The sequence below is a fragment of the Branchiostoma lanceolatum genome, chromosome 1 (genome assembly GCF_035083965.1).
Source record: "Branchiostoma lanceolatum isolate klBraLanc5 chromosome 1, klBraLanc5.hap2, whole genome shotgun sequence".
NCBI lineage: Eukaryota > Metazoa > Chordata > Leptocardii > Amphioxiformes > Branchiostomatidae > Branchiostoma > Branchiostoma lanceolatum.
The window spans coordinates 7,369,302-7,382,843 of NC_089722.1; the positions used below are offsets into that span (position 1 = coordinate 7,369,302).

Below are 13,542 nucleotides of genomic sequence, written 5' to 3' on the forward strand. Positions count from 1 at the left end.
GTTCACAGAAAAACATGTCATCTCATGCCTGATTGATCTTCATTATCACTACAGGGGGTATAATTTCAGTTTTGTGGTGGTCAATCAAAAAGATACAGGTAAGATAAGGCATATGCCAGTCTGGGGATGTATTATATTCAAACTATTGAAAGAGAGTGAAAATTGCTGTCAAGGCTGTTTTTGGTCCATCTCTCATATCCTTTAAAAATTAAAGCTTTAAAAAAAATCTAGATCCAGATCATTCCCAAAAGATAATCACCAACTTGCACCTTAGGTGAAGGATGCTTTATCTTCAGTACAACGTCCTTGCTTCCGCCAAGGCTTATCTAGAACAAGAAAAAAAGACATTGAGCTGAGCTATAGTTAGTGCCCATTGCTATTGTTAGTGCCTTGTGGTTACTATCCTGGTGAGTTAATGCTCACTATATGACACTAACCACACAAACCCACTGGAATGGGGACAGTTTTAAATCAAAATGACTGGTATGGCATCCAACAAGTCCTTCAGCCCTTGGGGTTTACAGCAACAGGAACAACACCCCAAGACAACTTCTGTATCTATATAGCCGGTATAACCGCCATTCGGCGTAACACACCAGCTAAATGTGTGCATTAAGGGGCTGATACTCAAACCCCTATTATGCAAACAGAATCCAACCATTCAATCATTATTTCTACCAACTATTTCCCCTCTCATGAGGTTTGAACATAAACAAAATTACAAACAATGAGTGAGAGGTGTCCATTTTCCAGCCAGGTTAGGTGAGACGGGCCACAAAACATTATTGCTAAAATATCCTGTTGCTAGGGACGTACCATTTTGCCATGGGGAGAAACATCTAGGCCAAAAGAGCTCAATGACTCTTGGCTATATCACCATTGAAACCCTTTTCAAGTTGTGGTTTTACGGAATGTTAAGCTGGATCTCCAATCTGTAAAAGTCAGTCACGACATCTGGTAAGAAAAGTTTCAGGTTTATGCCATTCTGACATTCTTATTCACCCGGAACAAGTCAGGAGGCAGTCAGTTAGACTCAGTAGACCTGAAATAGAAGAAACACAGCCAGGTGCATTGGTTCAAATCAAATCACAGGAAAGTTGAAGAGAAGTCTGCAAAGTTTTCAAAGTTTAAAGAAGAAGGGTTTCAAAATTATCTTGAAGGACAGAAATCTCTTTCACTCTTCATGGTAATTGACAGCAGTTTAACCATAATCTTAAAACACTTATTAAAATATCATTACAAATCAATGTATAGATAGAAATATTAGTCTCAGCCAATGTAAGCTACAAGACTTGAAGTTTTGTATTGTCCACAGACCACTGAAATTTTGTAAACATCTTAAGACTGTTCCAATACATCAATATTTTTGTATCAACAGTGTGCAAAGCAGTAATGGCCTTGGCTTGGTCAATTGAACCTGGGGCAAACATAGCTGCATTTTCTGTTTTCCATACAAAGTCTGCTGTACCAATGTTTGCACTAAGAGTTCAGACTTATCATATTAACAGCTTTCATGTGTTTCAAGATGTGGAGAAGTGTTGATTAGTGTGGCGGAAATGTAATTAAACAGAGAATGAGCGATGCAGCTTTTTCTGATCACAGCTAGTTGCAAACCAGGTTTCTGAAACACTGGGATTTGAACCCCAGACCTTGAGATCCACAGAAAACAAAAACCGCTGACCTCTAAACCTCAGTACACCACAAGATAGTCATACCAGAAGAGAGTGTTTCTTCCTTTAACCTAAATACATGACAGGTGTCAATGCCTGGGCCGCTAAGGGGTCAAAGGTCTCTTCAGTGACAAGACCCAGAGGGGAGGATTTTTTCTGCACTGTATCACAAATCCAGGGATAAAAATCAACAGCCCTTCAACGACCTCAACAGGTTAAAGATAATACCCTGGAAGTGTGACATGTGTCAATTGTATGTTTGTGTCTGCTGACAGCAAGTTAAACCAGTTATCAGTCAGCTTAACGACTCAGAAGTCTTCAAAGAGAAGATAATCATTGAAGGATTTCGTTTCCAGATGGAAAGAAGTGGAAATAAGTTCTGAAATCTGTCCTGTATGCATCCTAAAGAGGACTTAAAATGCCAAGGTCACTCTTCTCTCTACTCTCTATCAACTTACAACTTGTTGAATGAATGCTTAACTTTCAGGAAAAAAACAGTGAGTCACATATCTCGCTGTCAGCTTTTTTTAAAGCCCCGCCCCCTTGCTCAACATTCCACCAATTCTCCATAGGATAGATTCCAACTGTTTCCACTCATCCAGCAAATTCCCTCACTTTCCACTAGGGAAACCACCCCTGCCAAAAACCACATGAAAATAAGCTATTCCTTACCGCTGAACCCAAACAGTTACATTGCATTCTAACTTTCCATTGACTTCTACCCCTGGAAAAAGAGGTAATGATAAAACCCTGAAGCATATGCTCACAGATGTTTGGGGGATACAACAAAGGAAGGACATAGGACACAGGGACCATGCAATTTCATCCTGAAAAAAACACACACAGTTATATTACCTTGCATTCTAAATTTTCTTAGAATCCTACCACTGGAAAAAGAGGGAAAGATAAAACTCTGAAGCATATGTTCAGAGGATACAACGTTAAGACATGGGACAGGGATCCTGAAAAAACACTGCCTCAGGTGATGGAGATTATGCGAACAATTCCAAAGGAATGGACTTGTTTACACCCCTGAAGACAACAAGCGCACACCACAACAACATGATTGTTATAATTAGCAAGCTCACCTTTGTTGATTTGGTATCTTGTGTTATGTTAATTACTGCATCAACCACATACTAAGGATTGCATCAGATCAGAAATTTTAATGATGCTCTTATGGCAGATCTTACAGACACGACAAATGCCCAAAATAGCAGTCATTGTTCCCGTAACATGCATAAGTTAATCAAACAACATTTCATTGGCGGATACATATCATGGATCTCCTCATAGGAAAAAAATATCTATATGCATGACCAGTACTGTACAACGTACATTCCAACATCCTTGACTTATTTCAACAATACTTAATGAATATCTATTTCTTTAAAAAAGGTTAATCCTTATTCATTATTTAGCAGATAAACTTTTCTTAACCCCCTTGACACTGGCTAAAAAATTTTTGGTAGTCCAGAATACTGGCTATAATTCCAGGCTTGACCGGTGTCAACGTGTACTTTTTGTTTAAGATTAATATAGATCTTATGTAAAGAGTAGACTAGGAAAACTATATATTGCTGTAAAGCTCTCAGACTGCTCTGTTTAATGCAAGTAAAACAAACATCATAGCATCAATCTGATGGCAGTAATAACCATTTGAGTACCCCCAGAAACAATACGAAAAACTGGAAAATAAAAGTCTCACAAAATGAAAAGGTCTGTCCAGGGGCAAAAATGCTTTCCCTTTACCATAAAACTCTGCAGAAGTACTTGACTATATATATACAGTGCTGGTATGCTGGTAGTTTCAGTATTGGTTGACAATTACTACGGATATTGTAATTACTACTAATTACTACTGACTCGGGATTCAGTGCCACGCCCATCATGTGCTGTCCCTCCCCACATCTACTTAACAGTTTTCTACTCCAAAATGCATTTCAAAACCAAAATAAAATCATCATGCATATCTAGGACCCACATTCTGACACAGAAATAAACACAGGGTAGTGTAAAAAGGGACTCATTCCATGTAACAGCTGTTCATGACACACCTGCTAATAAGGCTACAGCAAACACCAACAAAAACCTAGGAACTTCTCTATTCAACCACATGGGGCCCCAGGACCTCTGGGCCCTGACTACTACGACCTAGATATCACAATGTGCAACCAAAACATAAGTTATTGACGTTCATTGTGTTCCTCAGAATCTCCAGAGTCCTCACTGGAATCCCCGGAATTCTCACTTGTCTCCCCGGCTTCCGAATTTCACCCTCCGACTCTGACATTTTTGCTCAATCGACACTCAAAATCTCCACTCAAAATCTCCCTCAGAAACCTCAAAATGATGTGTAAACAAGGCCCCATAGGTTAGTATCCTCTGATTGGTTAATTCCACCAGTTAGAAGCTTTTTGATTGGGTGATTCCCTGTTGGGGCATAGTTTGAATCTCCCGCCAAATCCTGAGCCACAAATGTGGCTCCTAGGGTTTAAGCGTGAAGCCACGATTGTGGCTCCTAGGGTTAAGGGGGTTAATGTGAATAGTAACCGTTAGCAAAGTTAGGGAAACTAACAATTTTCATACTTTTGAACTGACTTTTCTTGCCCTTTTGTAAAATCCTATTTTAAGTATTTATAAATTTGTCTGGTCTTTTGCTGATTTCAAACAAACAAACAAACAAACAAACAAACAAACAAACAAACAAACAAACAAAGGAATCATTTTGCATGGCTTCATATGTAGTTAATTAGAGGAAACATCTCCCCAAAGCCAGCCCCCTCATCATCACTACCCACTGTTGCTGGGTCTCTTTTGTGAACCTCCCTGCCCTGGAGCTTGGCTTCCTCAGTTCCTGGTCTCAAAGGACATTTCCATCACAGACAGTGACACATCAGAGGGGACTGAAGCCCATTTTCTGCATTGTTAGCTGTAGCTTCATTGTTCTCCATCATTCTTTTGTTACTCCGTCACCATAACAACCACTTGTCTTGTCAGAGTTGCATAAAATCTAAGGAGGTAAAGCTCCTTGCACAAACACGGCTAAGCTAAACTCCAGAGGCTTTTAGGATTGAGGGACTTTATGGTGCCATTGGTACCTGTTGTCGCTGTTACTCAGTTAATCCAATCAAAATAGACCAGCGTCATAAAGGTATTTGTATGTTATCTACCAGAGAAAGTTCAAACAACTACCACAACCACTATCGTCAGATGTGCATGTTGTGTTCTTATAAGCTACACAGACACTCACAGCTGAGATGTTTTTGTTTTGCCTATTTCCTTTCTACCCAAGTTTTCTTTTAGATCTAGAATATTGTCTTTAAGTTTAAAGAAATTCCCAAGACAGTTGTAAAATTATGATAAGGTGAGATAGTCATATCCTGTCTCCTCCCCATTCACACTACTTTTCTCGGCTTCACCTATTCAAATACCATTAAAGATGACACTCTGCACAGCAGCTTCAAAATCTGTGAAAACATGCTGTACAAATCACCTTTTCATGTGGAGATTAGCCGTCCCACTGCTGCATACGTTTCTATAGCTATTGCTCATTATCGCCCGTATGGCTTCTATCACATTGAAAAGTAAAAGAATTTTTGTAGTTTCTCGTCTTTCGCTTTTCATTGGAACATGATGCATGTTCTTTCTATTATCATTTATGGTACAGTACAGTAATTGCTCTCCCTTCACAATACAGGTGGTCTAATTGCAAAGAACTAGAAATATTTGCTGGTCCATAACATTTTGCTTCACACATTCTTTCTCATATTTGTGCTACAATTGGTAAGACTAAAACATAAGGAATATGTAAGGACATGTCATCTAAAAGACCTTCATATTTTTTTACCTTGGTCCTGGAATGTGTCTGTCATTTAAATTCATTGCGGTAATGAATGACAAGTATTTCTAAATCCCCTGGTGTTGTTTGGTATCCAAGGTATTTTTTAATTTGAACTTTAAGATGAAGATGTAAAACATGAAGAACTGATATGACACTTTTATTTTGCTTTCTTGCAAATAAAAAATATCAAAATATTTCCTGTTCTATTTTGGAAGGATGTACTTCTTTTACTAAGAAACACAGCTGTTCGTAATAATTTATTGAAGCCTTTGATTTGCTTGGACAGGACAAGAAATTAGTCATAATGACACATGTACTTTTATGGCAAAACAGTGGTTCCTATGAACAGCTGTATCTATTAGAGTTCGAAGCCCAATGGTTGGAACAGAATGAACATTGGTGACATATGATGACAGTCTCCTGGATTCCAGCTATTGATGTTTGTAATTCCCATGGTGCCTCGCTGACCTTTTGAACCCTGGTTTTGTGAAAGGCACAGTGGCGTTCCAGTTTGTCATTGGTCACATTAGGAATATGCATGACAATGTCCGAAAGCCTCAAAACTGCTGACATTTGACATTTTGGACATTTTATTTGTGTTAGTTCGATTTGCCTTTCTGGTACCCCAAGCACCCAAGATGCAGTGCCTGTTTACTGCATAGATATTTAAATTAATTAATTTAAATTTACAAGAAAGTTGGGATACCCACAATCTACCAAACCAAGGAGGTTTTGACCAAACCATCCAGTCTTCCAACTCAAGATTGGCCCCAGGAACTGTGTATTGAATCATGGAAGTTCCCTCAAGTTGGTCAATGTTCAATGCAGAACAGGTTAGTCAATGGTTAGTTAATGGCTGTAAGTGGAAACACAACAAGAAAGGATGGTCTTGTCAGAGAACAACAGTGAACCACAAACAAGCAGGCTTTTTACCCTCCCCAGAGTCAATGCTGAATCAAAATCATTTTTATAAACCATTCATAAACCAAGGAGGTTAAATACAGTATTTAATCTCCTTGCATAAACTAGATAATCTTATCAAAAGTCCACTTATCAGCTTTAATCTGTGACATAATTAGATTACTTGTAAGTGGCCCTGATCACATTATATGTTAATGTACAATGACTGTAAAAATTTGGCAACTCCAATCTTATTGTACATTATCATAATACTGTAAATTTTGCTGTAGAAGGGAAGAATGTTTTTGCTGTGTTTGCAGATGAAAACATTCGTTAGTGCGGTAGTTAATTTATGCAATGGCAATGCATATTCCGGACAGTGCTATAACTTTGAGGCAGAGAGGTCACAGCAAAAATTAATGAAATAAAACCACAATGAACATTTCCAGATGTACAGTACTGCCTTTTAAATAATGGTGCATTCATATGTAAACATTTACCACAGGATACACATAAAATGAAAACAAATCAAAACCTTGCAGTAAATACAAAAGGAAACCTCTCAAGGAGGTTACTACTTCATGGGATTAACATATTGATTTTTAGATAATTTGTTAACATGCAATCCTCTTCCTAAAAATGCATTTCACTAAGTAAAGGAACAGGTCACGTTCAGATCTACTACTCATGCATTCGTCATCCAAGCCGAGTACAAATTACCCAGTATGTTTTCTATTCTATAGGCAATGATTGGGTTTAGTGCCCGACACAGTATGGCCGTATTTGTCTTCAGCCAAATGCGCCCGCCATTGCCATTGACGACTCTTTGTGATGGAAGACCACTAAACCCCCGACTGTAATTGAACTGATACATTTTTATTGTTCGCTGTCGTGTTGTAAATCTGGCGAAGGCAGGCTGGGGAGGGATTAGACGACGGACAGGAGTTCGAGGGAGACCTGAAGAATGGTTTCATATGCAAACTCCTTTCTTATCTTGTATCTCCAGAGGATGCCAGTTTGTAATCGAAAAGTTTAGCACCCTCCGCACAGCCTATCTTGTCTTTTACCTGGTTGAAGAAGGATTTCAATAATTGAGACAAAATGCTTTGCTCTGGATTTATTCAAAGGCAGACCGTAAGCAAAGGAGGTCGTGTAGCCAACCCATAACTAAGAAACTACTGGTACTTGGGCAAAATTTTTTTTTAAAAACCTAGCTTTCAAAATGACAAAATTTTGATAATGAAAAAAATAAAGAACACATGATTTTAAATGTGTATGTAAATGGAGCAATTCTAGTTTCACTGTCGCCAAACATATGGTGAAGCATTTCAAAACTAATTTGAAGTGTGGTAGAAAAGTTACATCTGGAAATATTGCAGAAGTTTGGCTACACACCTCAGGTCTCCCCCGACATCATGGGAAATGGAGAATCCATAAGACTAGTCCTGCTCACCAGAACTGTTTAACAACAACAGCTCTCCACCTGTCTAAAGAATTATGGGAAGGATGCGTGCAAGGCATTCTCCTGCTGCCGAAAAAAGAAGTCGTAAACGTTCTTTGAAGGATAGCGCTGGTCAAGTTACCCTTGTAGGTGATCAGCAGCGACTGGTAGCACCTTTATTTGCTGAATAATGTCAACAACAGTCAACTGCAAGGTCAACTCAATGACTATTTGATGCTGCTCGATCTTTGCATACAGAAATGGCGGAAGATGCCAGCTACTTTTGACCTGTGGAATTTTGATGTGTATAATTTACAGCTGTTTTTGCATCCGACTGTGAATTTGCCATGATTCCATTCTAAGCCATAGTTCACACCATACTGACACTGCTGTCAATAGAGTGATCTTGTCAATAATGTAAACTCTGTTGACAAGTGTGTATTGTCACACAAATCTCTTCAAAAGAAGTCACCGAATGTGCTAATTTTTGCTGTCGAAAGGGCTTTGCGCTCTCTGTCAACAGTTTTCACATAAAGTGACATATAGTGTCTTCACTACAGTGCAAACTGCTGTACTGCTCCTCCAAATTTGGTGCTCATTGGATAGATCACAGTTCGAACTCCCCACCTTTTGCTTTGGAGGAAAGGGATGTCGAAATGTGGAGAATTCTGCGAGGCCTTATAAATGTCCCAGCCAGGGCAGATTTATGTGTTCAAGCCTTGACTCTGGGGCAGTTTGGAGGGCAAAAGTTGTTTGAAGAACCCTCCGCGATTTACTTCACAGGAAAGATGATCAACACGATGGGCAACGTAACGCACCATCAAATAAATTAGGGGTATTTTGGGCCTGGAAGAATTTCAGCATTGCGACCCGACCTGCAGCAGTTATTCCACAGTTGCAGCATGTAATTAGCTTCCGCAGGAAGGCAAAACAATTGCATAGGGACACACCAAAAATGACTGAAGCATCAGCTTCCCAAACATGCCTACAGGAAATGTGCAAAGGTAAATCTTTCCTTATAGACATTTCTGGGTGGGACATGGAGTGAAAACCATGACTGAGCGAGAGAAGACATGGCCTTGAGGTTTCATTTGCATCCCAAAAGGCCACAGTGTCAAAAGTTGATAATTCCAACACATTTGTCACTGCCTAGAGGGAGGGTTTCCTACTGTGTTTGGCCCTAGCTTGCAGCCAAGGGGGGCAAGGAACATTCTATTCAACTTTAGGGGGCAGCCAATCAGACACTTCAAGATGTGGTTGAATGAAAAAAGGGGGTCAGTTATGTCCATTGAGGACAAATATTAATCAAGGTTACAAAATCCTGAAAGATTATCTGATTGAAACCTCCCTGGTTAAAGTTTTCGTACCATCTAATAGATTTACATGAGGGGAGGGGGGTCAAGTGGCATATGTAGGATTTGAGAAACAGGGGCACAGGGTATCTCAAAGAAAAACAAGATGGGAGACTTGTGACAGTTGCTGCCTGTCCATGATAGAACCCAGCCACCCCAGTGATCAACAAGTTGAGCAATTCTGGAGAACCCTTTTCATCTGAGATACCACATCATTCAGATGTTAATTGAAACAGTTGACATCAACATTTCGTCACTGTATGTACAAATGTACTATCATAAATGTCCAGTGTATTTCACATCTGTGCCATGCATCCTCAGTCAGTGTTTCCCCAATCCAACTCAAAATCTTTTAAAATCCTCCACCAGACAATCATCTTAATGCATTCAATAGTTTGAAAATATAGCGTGGATGAAGCAGATTTGTTTATTATATCAACTAAACACTGTCCCAGCATCTCTGCCAAAGGGTAAACAATATACCAGAATGTTTAGTTTCATCCATCATAAAAAAACTAGTTTAGCCTGTTTGGTTTAACTGCATTTTCTCTGGAAGAAATATGTTTTGAAAACTGTGGAGTCTAAAGACATTTAATTAATTCTCACAGGATCATACAAACTCAAATAGATTTTGTAACCCATCAACAAGCTAGTCTTTCAACATCTGAATTGGCTTGCAGTGCAGTGGGATGACAGTCCTGCTCATGAGTCATGTACCACCAACCCTGCACACATGTGTATCCAATAAAGGCTTGTGTTCCAAAAGAGTAGAGTACAATCCTAATCACATTTGGCAGATCCTCCTTTCAATTTTCACAATGAAGCTTGTTTAGATACACTGTATGATACTCACACTGTCATACAGTCCCTTTTAGCTACTAAACTTAACTCAGATAGGTGCCATAGACAAAATCTAACCAAATTCAAACCACAGTCTTCCAGTACCTCCATCCTCCTCCTCTTGCCCATCTGGAAAAAGTTTTGTAAAAAGTTTGACAGTTACCACCCTGATCCCCCCTTTGTGAGACTTGGTATCTCCCGAAATCTCCGGGGGTCCGTTAGTGCGCCTGCGCACCCCAGCACATGTTCATTTCATAAACAAAGTCACAGTGCGCAGAGGGAGCGACAGACTTCACACATCTCAACTCAACTTTCTACAAGAGTCGGCCAAACATATACGGATTTTTTCTTTTTTTCCTACGAAAAACTACTCTCAGGTCTTTCTGTCGAAGATGTCGATGGTGTCGGGGGGTACGGGGATGTTGGTTCAGAACCACCACATCGGGAACAACATGAACATGCACGGCAACATGACCAAGCCAGCCGAGCCCGATCCGAGTTCGGTGGAGTACTTGGCACAGCTCATCAAGGACAAGCAAGCCATCGCCATGGTCCCCAACATGTTCCGGCACTTGGAGCGACTTTTGGACGAAGGTATGCCGTTTGAATTCTATGTTAGAAAGTGTACAATGTGTTTTCCCCGGGTGGTTGTCGGTTGGGAACGGGAAGTGGCCGGGCAGCGGGGGAGTTGCGTCGGAAGTTGGCCGAGGTCAGCTGGAAATTGGTCGCGCTCCGACGCGCCTGCATCAAGAATTTGTTGTCGACAAGTTCGCCACTGGAGTATGGCGTTTAAAACTGCTCTGAGAATAGCAACAGACGCGAGATAGTCTGGTAGCTTCTTCTCGAGTTTCTGTCAGGATTTCAGGGCGTAGCCATTTTCGGAAGTTGGGGTCGTTCCTGAAAAAAAAATGAGTCGCGCCTCCAGAATTTTGACAACTTCCGTGGTAGATACCACAATTCCCCTCCCCATGTTGTCTGCCTTCCTGTCTCGATGTGTGACACTTTTGTAACATAAACACACACTCTAGTTGTGATCTAATTATTTCAAGACGCATCTTTTGTAGTCCAAGTGTTATAAACTAAGGACAGAAGTTACCAGGAATGTGAGTGTTGATAAAAATCAGTTCATCTAGCAGATGGAATACCGACACATGCCTCGAGGGACTCAGAATGAACTGTCAGAAAAAACTTCGCAGTTGGGGGAAAAATATCGTCCCAAATCTATTATTTGCCGCTCCGATCACTGGTGTTGGACCTCTATTTCCAATCTGGCCCCCAGTTTCCACGCCATTTGCTGGTTTACAGACCAATTTTGACTAATGGACGCAGGAAGAATGTCTGTGTTTTGGTGAGTTGTGTCCACGGCGCTGCATGCCCGCGGGGGGAGGACGGGGTCGCGAGTTCCCAATCTGTGCCCACCCTTCCACCCTGTCCCTAAAACAGCCTCAAACAGGCCCTTTTCACCTAACTTTCGACTTATTCCCACGTAAACCAGTCACGGGAAGTCTTAAATGGGCTCGAGGATTGGGAGGGGGGAGGCAGAGAGAGAGTTGTCGGCACAGATTGGCGGCATTCCTGCGCAGAGTCAGGCTCTGGTGCTGCCATGTTGAAACGAGATCCCCCAGCCATGATACTCACAACAAAAGCCATCGCGCATTCATAGGCCGTCAGGTTTATTTTCTCAGCCCGAGTGCTCCCTGTATCCACAGTTTATAACCAGAACGCACAGATGTTGTGTTAGGTTATGAATTGATTGCAGTATTAGATCTACCGCTTCAGACGCTAGGAAGCCGCTAGTTTCGCCCAGGCTTTTTGCTACTACGTAGAAGGAGTGCAAGTTTTGGACCCAGAAAAAAACTTCTAACAGTTTCCCGATGTTGCCCCGCACGTATACTAGACGTTGGAGGGGATAAAATTACACTGGATCACACCAACCCTCGAAAAGGGACTGATGCCAACCCAGCAAATGTTTGTTTTTCCCCTCCCTGTAAGCTTGACACAGACAGGAAAGTAAATTTTGGGATAAATCTGTTTGAGACTGTTTATTGAATATCTGGCATTTTTCCAACGACTTTGATTCTGGGTGATTAGAAAAAGTTGTTGAGAAGAAAACAGTTGGCAAATTCAAAAGAGTCATGGTTCTATTTCGCAGATGTGAATCAGACTAAATTACCAGCATACAAAGGCAGACTCCACAAGGAATACCGCTTAGGGAATGCCAAACTAGGAACAGCTTTGGAATACAAATAGCCCTTTCTGTAACTACATCAGTGTTACTACTAACAGTACTGTCAATCTGTCCCTGTGGCTTTAGCCGTACAATGGTTTTGGTGTGTCCTGCATTGACAACTCAACCACAGGTACATAATGTCTATTTATCTAGCACAGGGGAATCAATATGTGAGAGTGTGATTGGCTCTTCCAGGTGGGGTTCCCCAGTGTGATCAAACCTTATTATCGATTGTGCCCCACACAAGTGTAGTAAATCATAAAGAGGTGCTCAGATAACTGGAGGTTACCCATCCAAATTAACCGTCCCGGCTCGGGAAATATTGGCCACCGTGTTCTGTGTATGATTTAATAAATTGAGCAATTTTGCCAATCAGTCCCAGTTGTGTGTTTGGCACAAAGGGTAGAATAAGTAGGATTGCTCTTCAGTGTGCTCTTGCGTGCATGATGAAATGATCAATTCAGCAGCGGGCTGCCAGGAGTAGCACATATCCAGGCCACGAGTGGCCCTTGATACGGCCAACTGAACAGCATCAAAATCCTCTCACCACATGCCTACACACCCTATGGTCTAGCCATAAAAGCCACAAAATCGATCACAATCATTAGTGCTTTTTCTACACTCCATCATTCTACCTTTGCATAGCAAGTATTTTGTTCAAGATTGGCCTCAGCACTGGCATTATCTTTCGCGAACTCCCAACCTTTCTTTTGGAATTTGAAAGAAAGATCACGTTACTCTGTAGTGTTGAATAGTAGTCTAGAAATATTTTAGCAGCAGACAACTTCAACAGATGTCTTGGATGCACCTAATGTAAACAGAAGTTCTTATGACATAGTATAAACAAAGTATAGGAGGAGACCCTCCTGCATGGGTCAACAAACTTTGGTATGGTGTAAGGTTTGGGGGGGGGGGCAGTACTGAGTGATTTTTTCACACAAAGGAGCAAGAAATGGTGGAATCTGGGAGCTATCAACTGTGGCAACATCTGTGTTCTAACTCTTCTCTTTCTTTCCTGGGTCTAGATGAAATGTAGAATGCTGTCACCTTTTAGTCTTTTCCTTAGCATGATATCATCTTACTTCTTAGATGTAAATTTGAAATGACTAACAGGCATCAGTTCCCCAGAATGGTAGTTTGTTAGTAACAGAACTGATGAAGTAAGATAAAACTAGTTAGTCTGTTTATTCATCTGTCAGGAGGAAGAAGATATGCCTAGACATCAGTAATGATAGTACTCAGGATTTATCACTGTTATTGGCTAC

General features: G+C 40.8%; 1 protein-coding gene across 9 annotated transcripts in view; it reads left to right on the forward strand.

Annotated features, from left to right (window-relative positions):
• The first annotated feature begins 6,204 nt into the window (after positions 1 to 6,204).
• LOC136432742 (KH domain-containing RNA-binding protein QKI-like) overlaps positions 6,205 to 13,542 on the forward strand; it is a 69,345-nt gene continuing 62,007 nt past the window's right edge. For 5 of the 9 annotated variants that reach the window (XR_010755590.1, XM_066424608.1, XM_066424701.1 and 2 more), the window contains exons 1-2: positions 6,209 to 6,347; positions 10,425 to 10,641. Coding sequence is in view for 8 of the 9 variants with exons in the window: in XM_066424608.1 (XP_066280705.1) it covers positions 6,306 to 6,347; positions 10,425 to 10,641 (259 nt within the window). In the remaining variant the exon portion in view is untranslated. Of the gene's footprint in view, positions 6,348 to 10,424; positions 10,642 to 13,542 lie in introns of all 9 variants that reach the window. The other 4 variants (XM_066424433.1, XM_066424523.1, XM_066424255.1 and 1 more) reach the window with 2 other exon arrangements.